General features: G+C 48.8%; 1 protein-coding gene across 1 annotated transcript in view; it reads right to left on the reverse strand.

Annotated features, from left to right (window-relative positions):
* CARMIL3 (capping protein regulator and myosin 1 linker 3) overlaps positions 1 to 13,573 on the reverse strand; it is an 87,095-nt gene that overhangs the window by 22,752 nt on the left and 50,770 nt on the right. The window contains exons 19-27 of the mRNA XM_083706503.1: positions 13,448 to 13,544; positions 12,350 to 12,404; positions 9,337 to 9,509; positions 8,112 to 8,180; positions 7,129 to 7,222; positions 5,419 to 5,517; positions 5,101 to 5,229; positions 3,414 to 3,527; positions 1,273 to 1,448 (exon numbers count right to left, since the gene is read on the reverse strand). Of these exons, the coding sequence (XP_083562629.1) occupies positions 1,273 to 1,448; positions 3,414 to 3,527; positions 5,101 to 5,229; positions 5,419 to 5,517; positions 7,129 to 7,222; positions 8,112 to 8,180; positions 9,337 to 9,509; positions 12,350 to 12,404; positions 13,448 to 13,544 (1,006 nt within the window). The remainder of the gene's footprint in view (positions 1 to 1,272; positions 1,449 to 3,413; positions 3,528 to 5,100; positions 5,230 to 5,418; positions 5,518 to 7,128; positions 7,223 to 8,111; positions 8,181 to 9,336; positions 9,510 to 12,349; positions 12,405 to 13,447; positions 13,545 to 13,573) is intronic.

Below are 13,573 nucleotides of genomic sequence, written 5' to 3' on the forward strand. Positions count from 1 at the left end.
AGTGGACTACTATGGTGACATTGATATTATACTAAAAAATGCATTGTATTAACTACAATTGCATTGTACAAGTTATAACACACTTCATTTCGTATTAATAAAGCTATTTATAATTATTACTAGTTTGCATCATATATTTACACCTATTATTATTTCACATTGCAGCAAGTTTCTAGAGACTAGATTTTGCGACTTTGTAAATTGTGTTTCTAAAGGATTTTTTGTTATTGCCAAATACCAATGTGTTTGCATTATTAAGTTTGTTATGAATAAAAAAATCATGTTAAGTTAGAGCTTCAGAAATATTTCACTATTAATATAGGTAAAGGTAAAGGGACCCCTGACCGTTAGGTCCAGTTACGGACAACTCTGGGGTTGCGGTGCTCATCTCGCTTTATTGGCCGAAGGAGCCAGCATACAGCTTCCGGGTCATGTGGCCAGCAGGACTAAGCCGCTTCTGGCGAACCAGAGCAGCGCACGGAAACGCTGTTTAACTTCCCGCTGGAGCGGTACCTACTTGCACTTTTGACGTGCTTTTGAACTGCTAGGTTGGCAGGAGCAGGGACCGAGCAATGGGAGCTCACCCCGTCACGGGGATTCGAACTGCCGACCTTCTGATAGGCAAGCCCTAGGCTCTGTGCTTAAGACCACAGCACCACCCGCGCCCCACTATTAATATACTTCTCCCTAATTGTACAGTGGAACCTCTACTCACGGACGGAATCCGTTCCGGAGGTCCGTTCGTGAGTCGATCCGGGTCACTGGGAGAAGCGCCGTTCTGCACGTGTGCGAATCGCGGCAAACCCAGTATTTACTTCCAGGTTTGCCGTGTCCGCGAGTCAGATTGTTCGCGAGTGGGGTGGTGGTTAAGTCGAGGTTCTGCTGTATTTCACTATTAATATACTTCTTCTTAATTGTATTTGAATTCAACAATTACTTTGATAAAATACATATTCTGTTATGTGCAAATGGCTGTAGGTACCTATTAGGTCCGTAAATTACCATACAGCATATATTCAACGCAAAAAACAGCGACAATTTGTTGTTGGCAAAGGACAGCTGGATATATAAAGGGCCCCATTACCTTCAGTTTACCCTCATCAAACCTAAATCCAGCCCTGGCCAGGACCCACTTCGGATAGCATGACTGCCTCCACGCCCCCTCACCAGCTTATGGGGCAGTAGCTCAGTGGCAGAGAACCCGCTTTGTCTGTGAAAAGCGCCATTCTCAGCCCCCGCATGGCACCCCCTCCGCGCCGTCCTGCTCCTCACTTGAGCTTATTCTGAATGTCCTGCCCAGCCTGCTCCAGCAGAGCCCCCCGGATGAAGTTTCGGGGCACGGTGACGCGCTCCGAAACGGCCGCCAGCATCTTGTTGTGCTCTTCCGCTGCCTGGACGGCATGTGGGCACAGCTCCTGGGTGAGGGAAACCATGGACTCCAGGATCACCTGCAGAGGGGAGAGAAGAAGCAGGTGTGATGGCCTGGGACTCAGGCTCAGACTTGGAACCAGAGGAGTCTCAGTCCTTTGCCTCAGGCGGCATCTGAACCGAGTCTGGGCCTGATTCTGAACAGCCCCAGCCTGCACAGGTTCCCCTGTGACAAGCACCAGCTGGGCCGAGTCAGGGGCCTGAGCCTGCCCTGGCTCCAGATGCGGAGATTACCTTCTTGCCTTCAGCTGGGCCATCACTTACAGCTGCTCCACTACTGGTTGGGTCAGGGGAGGCTGAGGTGGCCCCTGGGTCTAGTAACCCACCGACGTCTCCCGAGCTGCAGAGACTGAGGTCTGAGAGAAGGAGAGACCTGAGTACTCGCAGGAGGAGTGCTCGCCTTCGGGCGAGACAGGGAGGTGAGTCACCGGGGGATCAGGACCGGCCGTTACCCAGACAAAGATAAAAGGCTGTTGGACCATGCCTCAGGTTGTGGGAGCAACATTGCTGTTTGCCAGAACCTGCCTGAGATCTTGACCTTGCCTGGTTTTCTGCCTCATGTCCTGCCGTTGCCCTGTTGGACTGACCCTTGGATTTGGGACCGGACCTGAACCGCGTTGCTCATGTTACCCCCCTGGCCCAGCACAGTAGAGCAGCTGGCTGGGCAAGAGAAGAGCATTGTGGGATGCCCTGATGCCAACAACGCGGTGGGCGTCTTTCTCAAGAATCAAACCCGCCCTTTCGCACAAGGCGACGGGTGTTCCTGCAGAGGGCTGACCGGTTCCTGAAGGCCCAAGGGGCCTTCTCCTCCATTTATTTGGTCACCATGGCAACCGCAGGCTTCTTTGAGCCTCTTGGTGTGTTGAACCAAAGGTGAACCGTTCCAAAAACTCTGCAAACACCATCTTGGTCAGGCACAGGCAAACTCGGCCCTCCAGATGTTTTGGAACTACAATTCCCATCATCCCTGACCACCAGTCCTGTTAGCTAGGGGTGATGGGAATTGTAGTCCCAAAACATCGGGAGGGCCGAGTTTGCCTATGCCTGATCTTCGTAGTCAAAGATAACCCCACAATTAATTGGTAGCAGGTGCAGCAATGAGCTCATAAATGTTTATATTCCCTTGCTTCCATATGCTCTGGTTATCTCCTGGCTTGGACTACTGCAATGCGCACTACGTGGGGCTACCTTTGAAGGTGACCCGGAAACTACAATTAATCCAGAATGTGGCAGCCAGACTGGTGACTGGAAGTGGCCACCGAGACCATATAACACCTGAAAGACCTACAACGGCTCCCAGTACGTTTCCGGGCACAATTCAAAGTGTTGGTGCTGACCTTGAAAGCCCTAAACGGCATCGGCCCAGTATACCTGAAGGAGCATCACCACCCCCATCGTTCAGCCCTGACATGGAGGTTCAGCTCCGAGGGCTTTCTGGCAGTTCCCTTCCTGCGAAAAGTGAGGTTACAGGAAACTAGGCAGAGGGCCTTCTTGGTAGTGGCGCCCGCCCTGTAGAACACCCTCCCCTCAGATGTCAAAGAAACAAACAAAGGCACCTGAAGGCAGCCCTGTTTAGAGAAGTTTTTAATGTTTGATGTTTTATCGTGTTTTTAATATTCTATTGGAAGCCCGGATGAGAGGGTTGGATTAGGACTGGCTTCCTCAAACTCCCGATGTTTTGAGACTACAATTCCCATCATCCCTGACCACTGGTCCTACTAGCCAAAAACATCTGGAGGGCCGAATTTGAGGAAGCCTGGATTAGGACCTGGGTTCAGATAACGGGACGCTCGCTGGGTGGCCGTGGGCCATGCACAACAGCTCAGCCCAACCTACCTCACAGGGCTGTTGTGGAGATAAAACAAGGAGCGGGGAGAACAACGTATGCCGCCCTTGAGCTCTTTTAGAAGAAAAGTGGGGTTTTTAAATGCAGTAAACGAAGAACAGAAAAGCAAAACGAAAACAGGACCGTGCCCTCGCAATACCTGCAGTTCCTTGTCGACTGCTTTTGAGACCTCGTTAGCCACTGATTCTAGCCTGTGCCGGACTGGACCGTCGCTGGCCAAAATGTGCCCAAGCTCATACAGGCTGGGGAAGAGCTGAGAGAGAAAAAGAGAAAGGATGCTTCGTGGGTGCTTTTCTCTCTGTGTTTGTTTTTTATTCAATAAACTTCAATAAAAATATAATCATTAAAAAGCACACAAGGAAACACCTACAGAGACCCTTCTGCAGTTTGGGTTTGGATCCACATTTTCACAGAGAACGTTTGGGAGAGAAATTCAGTACACTACAAATCTCTATTACGGTCATAGGTAAAGGTAAAGGAGACCCCTGACCATTAGGACCAGTCGTGACTGACTCTGGGGTTGCGGTGCACATCTTGCTTTATTGGCCAAGGGAGCCGGCGTACAGCATCCAGGTCATGTGGCCAGCATGACTAAGCCGCTTCTGGCGAACCAGAACAGCGCACGGAAACGCCGTTTACCTTCCCACTGGAGCAGTACCTATTTATCTACTTGCTCTGGTGTGCTTTCGAACTGCTAGGTTGGCAGGAGCAGGGACTGAGCAATGGGAGCTCACCCCATCGCGGGGATTCGAACCGCCGACCTTCTGATCAGCAAGTCCTGGGCTCTGTAGTTTAACCCACAGTGCCACCCGCATCCCTTTAAATAAATAAATAGCTGACATGGCGAAGAAAGGGTGGTGAACACATCACAAGATATTATGGGCTGTCCCATAAATCCGCTGGATGAAATAGCAGAAGAACGTTGCCTCAGGAGAGTGAGGAAAATTCTCAGGGATGATTCACACCCTGGCCGGCACTTTCTTGATCTCCTGCCCTCGGGGAGAAGATATAGAAGCAGTTGCACCAAAAGGGTAAAGAACAGCTTCTATCCATGGGCTGTTAGACTGCTGAATGAAAAGATAACAACAGGGCAACTGACTTTCGGGTTTGGTGGGTGTGAATCAGTAAACGAGGAGAATTAAGACTAAGAGAGCTGAGTGGGGGGTGCTCATGTAATCTCAGTGTATACAAGTTGTAGAAGTGACAATAAAGTATTTCAAATCAATTCAATTTCAATATGAAGTTATATCAGCCACAAAGCTCCCTGGGGTGACTTTCGTCCTCTCACTGCCTCTCAGTCTAACCCAGTGTTTCCCAACCTTGGGAAGTGACCCGGAACTGGTTTGTGACCGTAATAATAAAATTCTATTCTATTCACCTTCTTATTTTTAATTATGCATCATGTATATGTGTTTAGGTTGGGAACAGCCATGAGATCTATGGGTGGAGGGCAGTATAGAAATTTTAGAAACAAACAAGCAAACAAACAAACAAACAAACAAACAAACAAATCAAGAATGGTTTCGCTGTGATTCCTGCAGTGCAGGGGGTTGAACTAGAATTCAGTGTTTCCCAACCTTGGGCCTCCAGCTGTTTTTGGACTACAACTCCCATTATCCCTAGCTAGCAAGACCAGTGGTCAGGGATGATGGGAATTGTAGTTCAAAAACAGCTGGAGGCCCAAGTTTGGGAAACACTGGCTAACCTACCTCACAGGGTTGTCGTGAGCATTAAATTAAGAGGGGGAAATGAACCACATGCGCAACACCTTTAGATCCTCGGAGGAAACGTGGGGCCAGGAATGTAAATAAACAGATGACGCTCACCGCCCGCGAGTTCTTGGCTTCCTTCATGAGTTCCCGGGCGTAGAGCACTTCCTCCTGGATCGTGTCGGTGGAGCAGGTCCGCAGCAACCGCACCTCTTCCTGGACCCTGACACAGAGGCGGCTCATCATCTAGGGAAGGGGCAAGACAGGGGGCCATTAGCTCCTGCCCCTCGCCAAGGCGCCAAGTCCCGAACCCACTGGCCAGCCAATCACAGCAGCCCCTCCGGGCATGGGGCGGACAGGCCCCACTCGTTCCCCACGGGAATTCGCGGGAAGGGGTGGCAAGTGTGTGCCGAACAGGGAGATGGGAACGTTTACTTGCTCGGCGCTATTGGTGACGATTCCCTGGTGGAGGCGGAAGGCTTGGTCCTGGGGGAACTTCTGTGAGTGGTTGTTCCTAAGGAGACACCACTGGATCTGAAGGGGAGAGAGGAAGGGGGGAAAGAGATCCGGGAGGAATCATGCTAAAGCTGGGATTTGGCGACACTCCTGCGCGTCAGAAGTCCAAATCTATTCTCCGCTACAACTGCCGCAGACGACGATTTCTAAAGAAATCCTCACAAAAACTCAATTTCCCTCTTGCCCTGAATTTCTGTATGCCGCTCCACCCAATACAGAGCATAGCTGTCAACTTTTCCCTTTTCTTGCGAGGAATCCTATTCGGAAAAAGGGAATTACCCTTTAAAAAAGGGAAATGTTGATAGCTATGATACGGTGGTACCTCGGTTCTCGAATGTCTCCGTTGACGGACGTTTCAGAACTTGAATGCTGTAAACCTAGAAGTAAATGCTCCCGTTTTCGAACGCACCTCGGAAGTCGAATGGCTTCCGCTGAGGTACTGCTGTATTGTTCTCAATTTTCTCTGTAAATTTGCAGGCCGCCCTTTGCGCCTCGGTTTTCGAACGTTTCGGATGTCGAACGGAACGCAACCACTTTATACACAGTTTTTCAAGCAATTTTCCCTCATAAAACGCCCCTTGTGTGTTATTTACACATATAAAGACTTTTGTATCCAGACTTTCTCCCCATATGTCCATTTTTACACACATTACTTGGCTGGGGGGGCAGCGGCAAGTGTAAAATTCGCAGAAGTGCAAGTGCTTAAGGATCGCTCGAGAGGAACGAGTTGGGTAGTTTCTCGCTAAAACGCAAACGGGACCAAATTATTGTCAGTATATGGAAACATCACCGCTGCAGACAGCCAGACTGTTGACACCACATGATGCGCTTATCTCTGGGAAAGAGTTTCCCAGGACGTTCACAGGCTGGATAAGTCTTTGTGAAGAGTGTAACTTAAAACCTTCCGAGTGCGCATGTACAGGAAATTTGTCTGACTTGCTGGAAGAACTTGACCTGAAAGGACGTGTTTTTCTCTAGTGCTCCAATGTCAGAAATAAACATCATGGAAATAGATTTCTGACTTATTTTCTTTTTTTTCTTTTTTCTTTTTTTTTTAGATTTTCCAATTTAATACAAAAAAACAGAAATACAAAAATACAAAAGTACACAATCAAAAAAGAAAAAACAAAACAAAACAAATATAGTTTCCAAAACTTATTTCTATTACCTTGTTTCTCGAACCTCCTCTCACCTCCCCCTTTTGTATTCCAGTTTGAATCTTAATTCAGCAAATCCTTATTATAACTTATTTGTAACTTATTTTAGCTTATTACTCCACTTTCACTTTACAGCTGGTAACCACTTAATTTCTGTCCAACAACATTCTAACATTCATTAATTTTGCAATATTTCTGCAAATAATTTTTAAATTTCCTCCAGTCTTCTTCTAGATTTCTGACTTATTTTCTTTCCCCTGCGAAAGCAGGAGGGAGGGGTTGTGCATTTTACCCACACTTGGGAAAATGTCGCCTATCAAAATCTCCCTGGTCTGCCTGGATATCAGCCAGAGGAGGTTACCGGTATGCAAGCTCCGAGGACAGTGAGAGGGGCCAGCCTCTATGGAGGGGTCTTGCAAACCAACAATTATTCCCCTCATCCCGAGGCCCATAGGCAAGGGGCAGGGCTCACCTTTTGCCACACCTCGTCCGTCCTCTCAGGGGCGTTTCGGTAGGCTGCCGTGATGTCACTCATTGGGAAGGACATGAACTTGAGGGTGTAGTTGCTGCAAAAGAGGCCGTTTTATTTATTTATTCGAAAGCATTTATAAACCACTTAACGTTTCAGAAACCTCTAAGCCACAAATACAAGATGGGTGACACCTGGCTTGAGAGCAGTACATGTGAAAAGGATCTAGGAGTCTTGGTTGACCACAAACTTGACATGAGCCAACAGTGTGACGCGGCAGCTAAAAAAGCCAATGCAATTCTGGGCTGCATCAATAGAAGTATAGCATCTAGATCAAGGGAAGTAATAGTGCCACTGTATTCTGCTCTGGTTAGACCTCACCTGGAGTACTGTGTCCAGTTCTGGGCACCACAGTTCAAGAAGGACACTGACCAACTGGAACGTGTCCAGACGAGGGCAACCAAAATGGTCAAAGGCCTGGAAACGATGCCTTATGAGGAACGGCTAAGGGAGCTGGGCATGTTTAGCCTGGAGAAGAGGAGGTTAAGTGGTGATATGATAGCCATGTTCAAATATATAAAAGGATGTCACATAGAGGAGGGAGAAAGGTTGTTTTCTGCTGCTCCAGAGAAGCGGACACGGAGCAATGGATCCAAACTACAAGAAAGAAGATTCCACCTGAACATTAGGAAGAACTTCCTGACAGTAAGAGCTGTTTGACAGTGGAATTTGCTGCCCAGGAGTGTGGTGGAGTCTCCTTCTTTGGAGGTGTTTAAGCAGAGGCTTGACAACCATATGTCAGGAGTGCTCTGATGGGGTTTCCTGCTTGGCAGGGGGTTGGACTCGATGGCCCTTGTGGTCTCTTCCAACTCTAGGATTCTAGGATTCTACATACTCTCTTTGTGAACACGAGAAGCCATGTTGGTAGCTCCGCCCCCTCAATTCCCTCGAGGAAAAGGAGCACAAAAACCACTCTAGTTACTCACTTCTCCAAGGCCCTGGCGATGTCCTGAAAGCCTTGTGCAGTTGTATTGTTCTTATCCCAGGAAATACTCCTTGAAAACAAGAGGGGGGGGGGCAAGTAGCGGTTGTGATCCCACCTCTTGTTTTGACTTATCAATTCCTGACCCACAACCAGCAATTGAGTTCCTTCCCTCCTTGGCTGCCAAACAGCAGTTATGTGAAACAGCCTCCGTTAGCAACTACTCTATTCCGAACCTAAAAAGGGGAAGCGTAATGCTGGTGGTCGACAAAAGAGGTTTAAAGACTCTCTCAAGGCAAATCTTTAAAAAGGTAGTATAAACACCAACAACTGGGAAAGACTGGCCTGTGAGCGCTCCAACTGGAGAACAGCCTTTACCAAAGGTGTCGTCAGCTTTGAAGACACTTGAACTCAGGACGAAAGGGAGAAATGCGCTAAGAGGAAGGCACGCTTGGCAAACCCTCACCGTGATCAACTCCCGCCCTGAAACCGATGTCCCCACTGTGGAAGGACGTGCGGATCCAGAATTGGTCTCCACAGTCACGGACTCACTGATAAAACCGTGTTTATGGAAGACAATCTTACTCAGCTACGAGTGATCACCAAAGAAGATAGGAAGACACAGTACACCTGACCAGGAGCCCATTCTTAGAATACTCCATTACGTTTTCCCTTCCCTGGTTTCCCATTTCATCCCCCACTTATAATCTCCAGGTTGTGGGATCGAGCTTTGCAGCGGGTTGTACCAGATTACCTTTGCGGTCCCTTCCAACTCTATGATTATACAAACCTCCATACTATTTGGGGGGTTTTGGGGGGGTAGGGTTGCAGCCAACACAGCGCTACCCTAACTCAGCGTCCCCTCAGGACAAGGCTACTGCCAGTGGACTTCCCCACCCCTTCTCCTCCTCCACAAATTCACCCTCTAAATCTATTATTGGGGATTTCCTCGATTTGCTAGTGCAGATTTGAGGAAGAGAAGTGATCCCAGCGTTAATCCTTCCACAGATCCCATTGTGCAAGCAGCAATCCTTGTGCTGATGGGGAGGAGTCGGAGAGAGTGCTGAGGTAAATTTCCTCTTCCCTCTCAAAGAAGTCCAGGCAGGCATTTTCAGGTCCACGTGGCAAAATTTGGGGGGGGGGGGCAAGTGTACCCCAGAGATTCAAAGGCTGGGCAAACCATCCGGGAAGCCCCCACCCTGCCTGACCGGCCAGTTTCCCCCACCCACCTCAGCGTGCTGTTGATCTGCAGGGCTTTCGACAGCATCTTGGCTCCGATGTCCTCCATGCAGTTCCCACTCAGGTCCACTTTGGTCAGGCAAGTGTTGCTGCCCAGGGCGTTGATCAGGATGCTGGTGCGGGTTTTGAGCCGGGAGTCGGCAACGGAGAAAGACTGCAGGGACTTCGGGGTAGCAGGCAGGAGAAGAATAATAAGAAGAAGAAGAAGAAAAGGACAGAGTGAGCGAGCGTCTCATCGTGGCACAGGGCTTAAGAGTGCCAGATTAGGACTGGGGGTGGAGGGCGGCCGGGGTTCAAATCGCCACTCAGCCACGATGCTCACAGGGTCTGCGTGAGCCAGTCACCGCCTCTCAGACTATCCTACCTTGCAAGGTTGTTGTGAGAATAAAAGGGGAAGGGGAAGAATTGCCTGCGCCATTGTGGTACCAATATATATTGATAGATAGCCTAAGATACACAGAGAAAGTGTGAAGAAGATGTTGTGGCGCCTTCATTATACAGTGGGACCTCGGTTTAAGAACAGTCCTGTTTACAGACCGCCTCTCCTGGTCTGCCCCGCAGAGGACCTTAAGGTCCATGAACAACCATAGTTTAGAGGTCCCGGGCCCTAAGGAAGTCAGACTATCTTCCACCAGGGCCAGGGCCTTTTCAGTGATGGCTCCAACCTGGTGGAATGCTCTGTCCCATGAGACCAGGGCCCTTCAGGATTTAACCTCCTTCCGTTGGGCCTGTAAGACAGAGCTATTCCGTCTGGCTTTCAATTTGAACTTAGCCTGATCTTTTATTCCCCTTCCTTCCCCCCTCCCCCTTTTTATGAAGATTACCTGCTCTGGGACCCCACATCTAATTCTCCCCTGGTCTCCTCACTGGCCCAAATAGGACTAATTTAGCCACCTAGCCCTGGTGATCATCTAATGTTTATTGGATAAATTTTCCCCCTAAATTGATTTTTGAATTCTGAATTTATTGTCATTCACGTTTTATACTGTATTTTATACTTTTTTTGTTGCATTAATTGTTTTAAATTTGTTGTTAGCCACCCTGAGCTTGGTTTTATGAACCGGGAAGGGCAGGGTATAAATTATTATTATTATTATTATTATTACAAATGATTCGGTTTACGAACTCCGCAAAACCGGAAGTAGTGTCCCGGTTTGTGAACTTTACCTCGGTCTAAGAACGGAATCCGAATGATAGAAGGCCACTAGCAGCAGGAGGCCTCATTAGGGAAAGGGCGCCTCGGTTTAAGAATGGTTTTGGTTTAAGAACGGACTTCCGGAATGGATTAAGTTCGTAAACCGAGATACCACTGTATACTTTGAGGAGCCAGAGGAAAATGTTCCTCTTTAACCAGCCCTTTGGCTGATTGAAATCCAATCTCTTTTAAAATGTGTTGTGGAAGGGTAGGGGTGGGATGACTGCTCTGTTGTTGTTCTCATTTTTATTATGTATTCTGTGTTTTTTATATCATCATTTTATGTTGTGAACTGCTCTGAGGTCTGTCGATAAAGGGCGGTATACAAATTTAATAAATCAACAGCAATAAATAAACGTATGTGTCAGAGCTGCCCCAAGGTCCCAGCTCCCAGACGACCAACGCCAGGTCGTCGTTATGTACAAAAGTCTTTATTGAAGTTCAGTTTCCATTTCAAAGCCGCAGCGCGCAGCTCTACGTCTTAAACCCTAGACCGTCGAAGTTCCGTCTGAATCTCCTCCCCCCTGACACCATAAGATTCTAGCCCTGCTCCACCTCTTCCTCTGCTCTCTCCTCCTCTGAGTCCTCCTGCCCGCTGAGGCATTCCCCTTTCTGGACTCTTCTGACGCTGAGTCGCCTGACTCCTCCCCCTGCCTCCGGCGGGCTTTAGGACCTGGTTCCCAATCCGGGTTTTCTGCTGTCCCGCGCTCCTGTACATTTGAACTTGTCTCTCGCGCCAACCCAGTGACCTTCCTCCTGACCGTTACACTGCTTCTATCACTGCTTCCCTCTTCCTGGATGCTGGCTGGACTTGACCTCCCCTCCTTTGCCTGACTCTCCGATGGAGGCGTGGTCAGCCCTGACTCATCTTCTCTCCCTGGTGGGGGATACGTTGGCCCCGATACCTGGGACTCTTCCCCCCCACTATGCTCTGGTGGGGAAGCTGGTCCTGATTTCCAACTGCTGCTCTGGGAGTCCCCGCTGGCCCCTTGCTTCTGGAGTGTCCCCCTTGGGAACCCCCTTGCCCTGGCCACCGGCGCCCCCTTCTGTGAATCTACCGATTCGCTGGAGAGGCTCATGGAATCTCTCGGGCCACTGTCATCTTCTCCTACGCTCCCCTCGGATTCTTCCCCTTCGCTCTCCATCTCCTCCCTTCCCTGTGCTTCTGCTCCTGAGCCCCTGACAGTATGTTTGTTTTAGAAGCCAACCTCGTTTATCTTTAAAACCTATAAAATACAGGCTCCAGCATTTGTGGTCCCAAAGAGGCTAATAGTAGATTTGTGTCTCTGTGTTGGGGGTCCATTTAGATCAGGAAAAAGCAGGGCGGTGGTTAAAATCTGCTCTGTCCTCATCTCCGTTTCCCCGTTCAAATTGGGGGGGGGGGGAGAAACCCAAGCAAAGAAAATATGTCGGGCAACCCAGCCACAGAGATACCCACACTGTCGCTCTTATTTCCCCCACAGGTTGCAGTTTGCAACTCTCCACCTGCCCCACTCTTCAGTCTACAAACCACCACACCACTTTCGCACAGCAAAGGACTTACACCATGGGTAGGCAAACTAAGGCCCGGGGGCCGTATCCGGCCCAATCACCTTCTAAATCCGGCCCGCGGATGGTCCGGGAATCAGCGTGTTTTTACATGAGTAGAATGTGTGCTTTTATTTAAAATGCATCTCTGGGTTATTTGTGGGGCATAGGAATTCGTTCTTTTTTCTTTCTTTTTTCCAAAATACAGTCCGGCCCCCCACAAGGTCTGAGGGACAGTCTACCAGCCCCCTGCTGGAAAAGTTTGCTGACCCCTGACTTACACACTCCTCTTCTTGGATCACCTGCACAATCTTCTGAAGGATTTCCTCCAAGGTCCTACAGAGGGACAACAGGGGGAATGTCAGGCTGAGGAACAAGAGCAACGTGGGGATGTCAGGGCAATTTGTTTATTTATGTGATTCCATCTACGAATTGCTCCGTATAAGGCACCGTATTTTTCGCTCTATAAGATGCACCTAACCATAAAACACACCTAGTTTTTAGAGGAGGAAAACAAGAAAATAAATATTCTGAATGAAACAGTGGGTATATGATTTTTGTGGTTCATGCTGTGGCCACAGACATGTGATTTGACAGTGAGTTTGGGGTAGCCCAATGCAAAAATCCTGAGAATAAATGTGGATCTGTGCTTTGTAACCACGTTTTTTGTGCCACTGCGGCCCTACGCAACAGTGGGTGCGTGATTTTTTTAGTATATCTTGAAATGATTCTGCAGCAGAACTGCTCCTACGCTTGCATATCTCGCCAGGGGCTTGTGGAGCTTCTGGTGGTTCATGAATAAACTTAATAAGATGGAACCAAGCTTGCCTTTTGACAAATCTCTCCACAAAAAGGAACCTCCAGTTTGTTTTTAGAGTTCCGCTGGGTTTCCCCCTGTGCTTGAATGACCATCAACTTGTGCATATTTCTTTTTTAAAATTGTGGATTTCAGCCTCACTTTATTAACATCTCGTACATCGATCAGAGATCTCTATGGTCAAACGGTTTACAAACCTTCCAAACGAGGAAGCAACTTAAGCGCAGCGCCACCTAGTGACTAAACTACAGCATGACATCATTGCCCTGGATGGTCCTAGATAGCCCAACCCAGGGGCAACATGGCCCAGGGGCAGAATTTGGGCTTTGAAATTTCAGTGGTGCCCTGTGTGACAGCAACATTCAGCGCCCAAATGCCTCTCGCCTTCTGTTGCTCATCATTATTGCAGTGTACCCTGCAGCTCCCTCTTGGCTCAGCGCCCAGTGCGAGCCAACTGTTTGCGCTCCCCTAAATCCGCCTCTATGTAACCCAGGTTTTGTGAACCACCGTGAGACCTCTGGGTATAGGGCGGTATATAAATTCAGTAAATATATAAACCTACCGGGATTTGACGTTGAAGTTCTTGCCCAGCCAGAGGTGTTTCAGAGACTTGTTCCTGCCTAGCGCCGGGACGAGAGTCAGCAAGTCGGCGTCGAAGCCTGGCGTGAGGAGAAGGAGGAGGAGGGAG

Source organism: Podarcis gaigeae (assembly GCF_964106915.1).
Source record: "Podarcis gaigeae genome assembly, chromosome: 13".
Taxonomy (NCBI): domain Eukaryota; kingdom Metazoa; phylum Chordata; class Lepidosauria; order Squamata; family Lacertidae; genus Podarcis; species Podarcis gaigeae.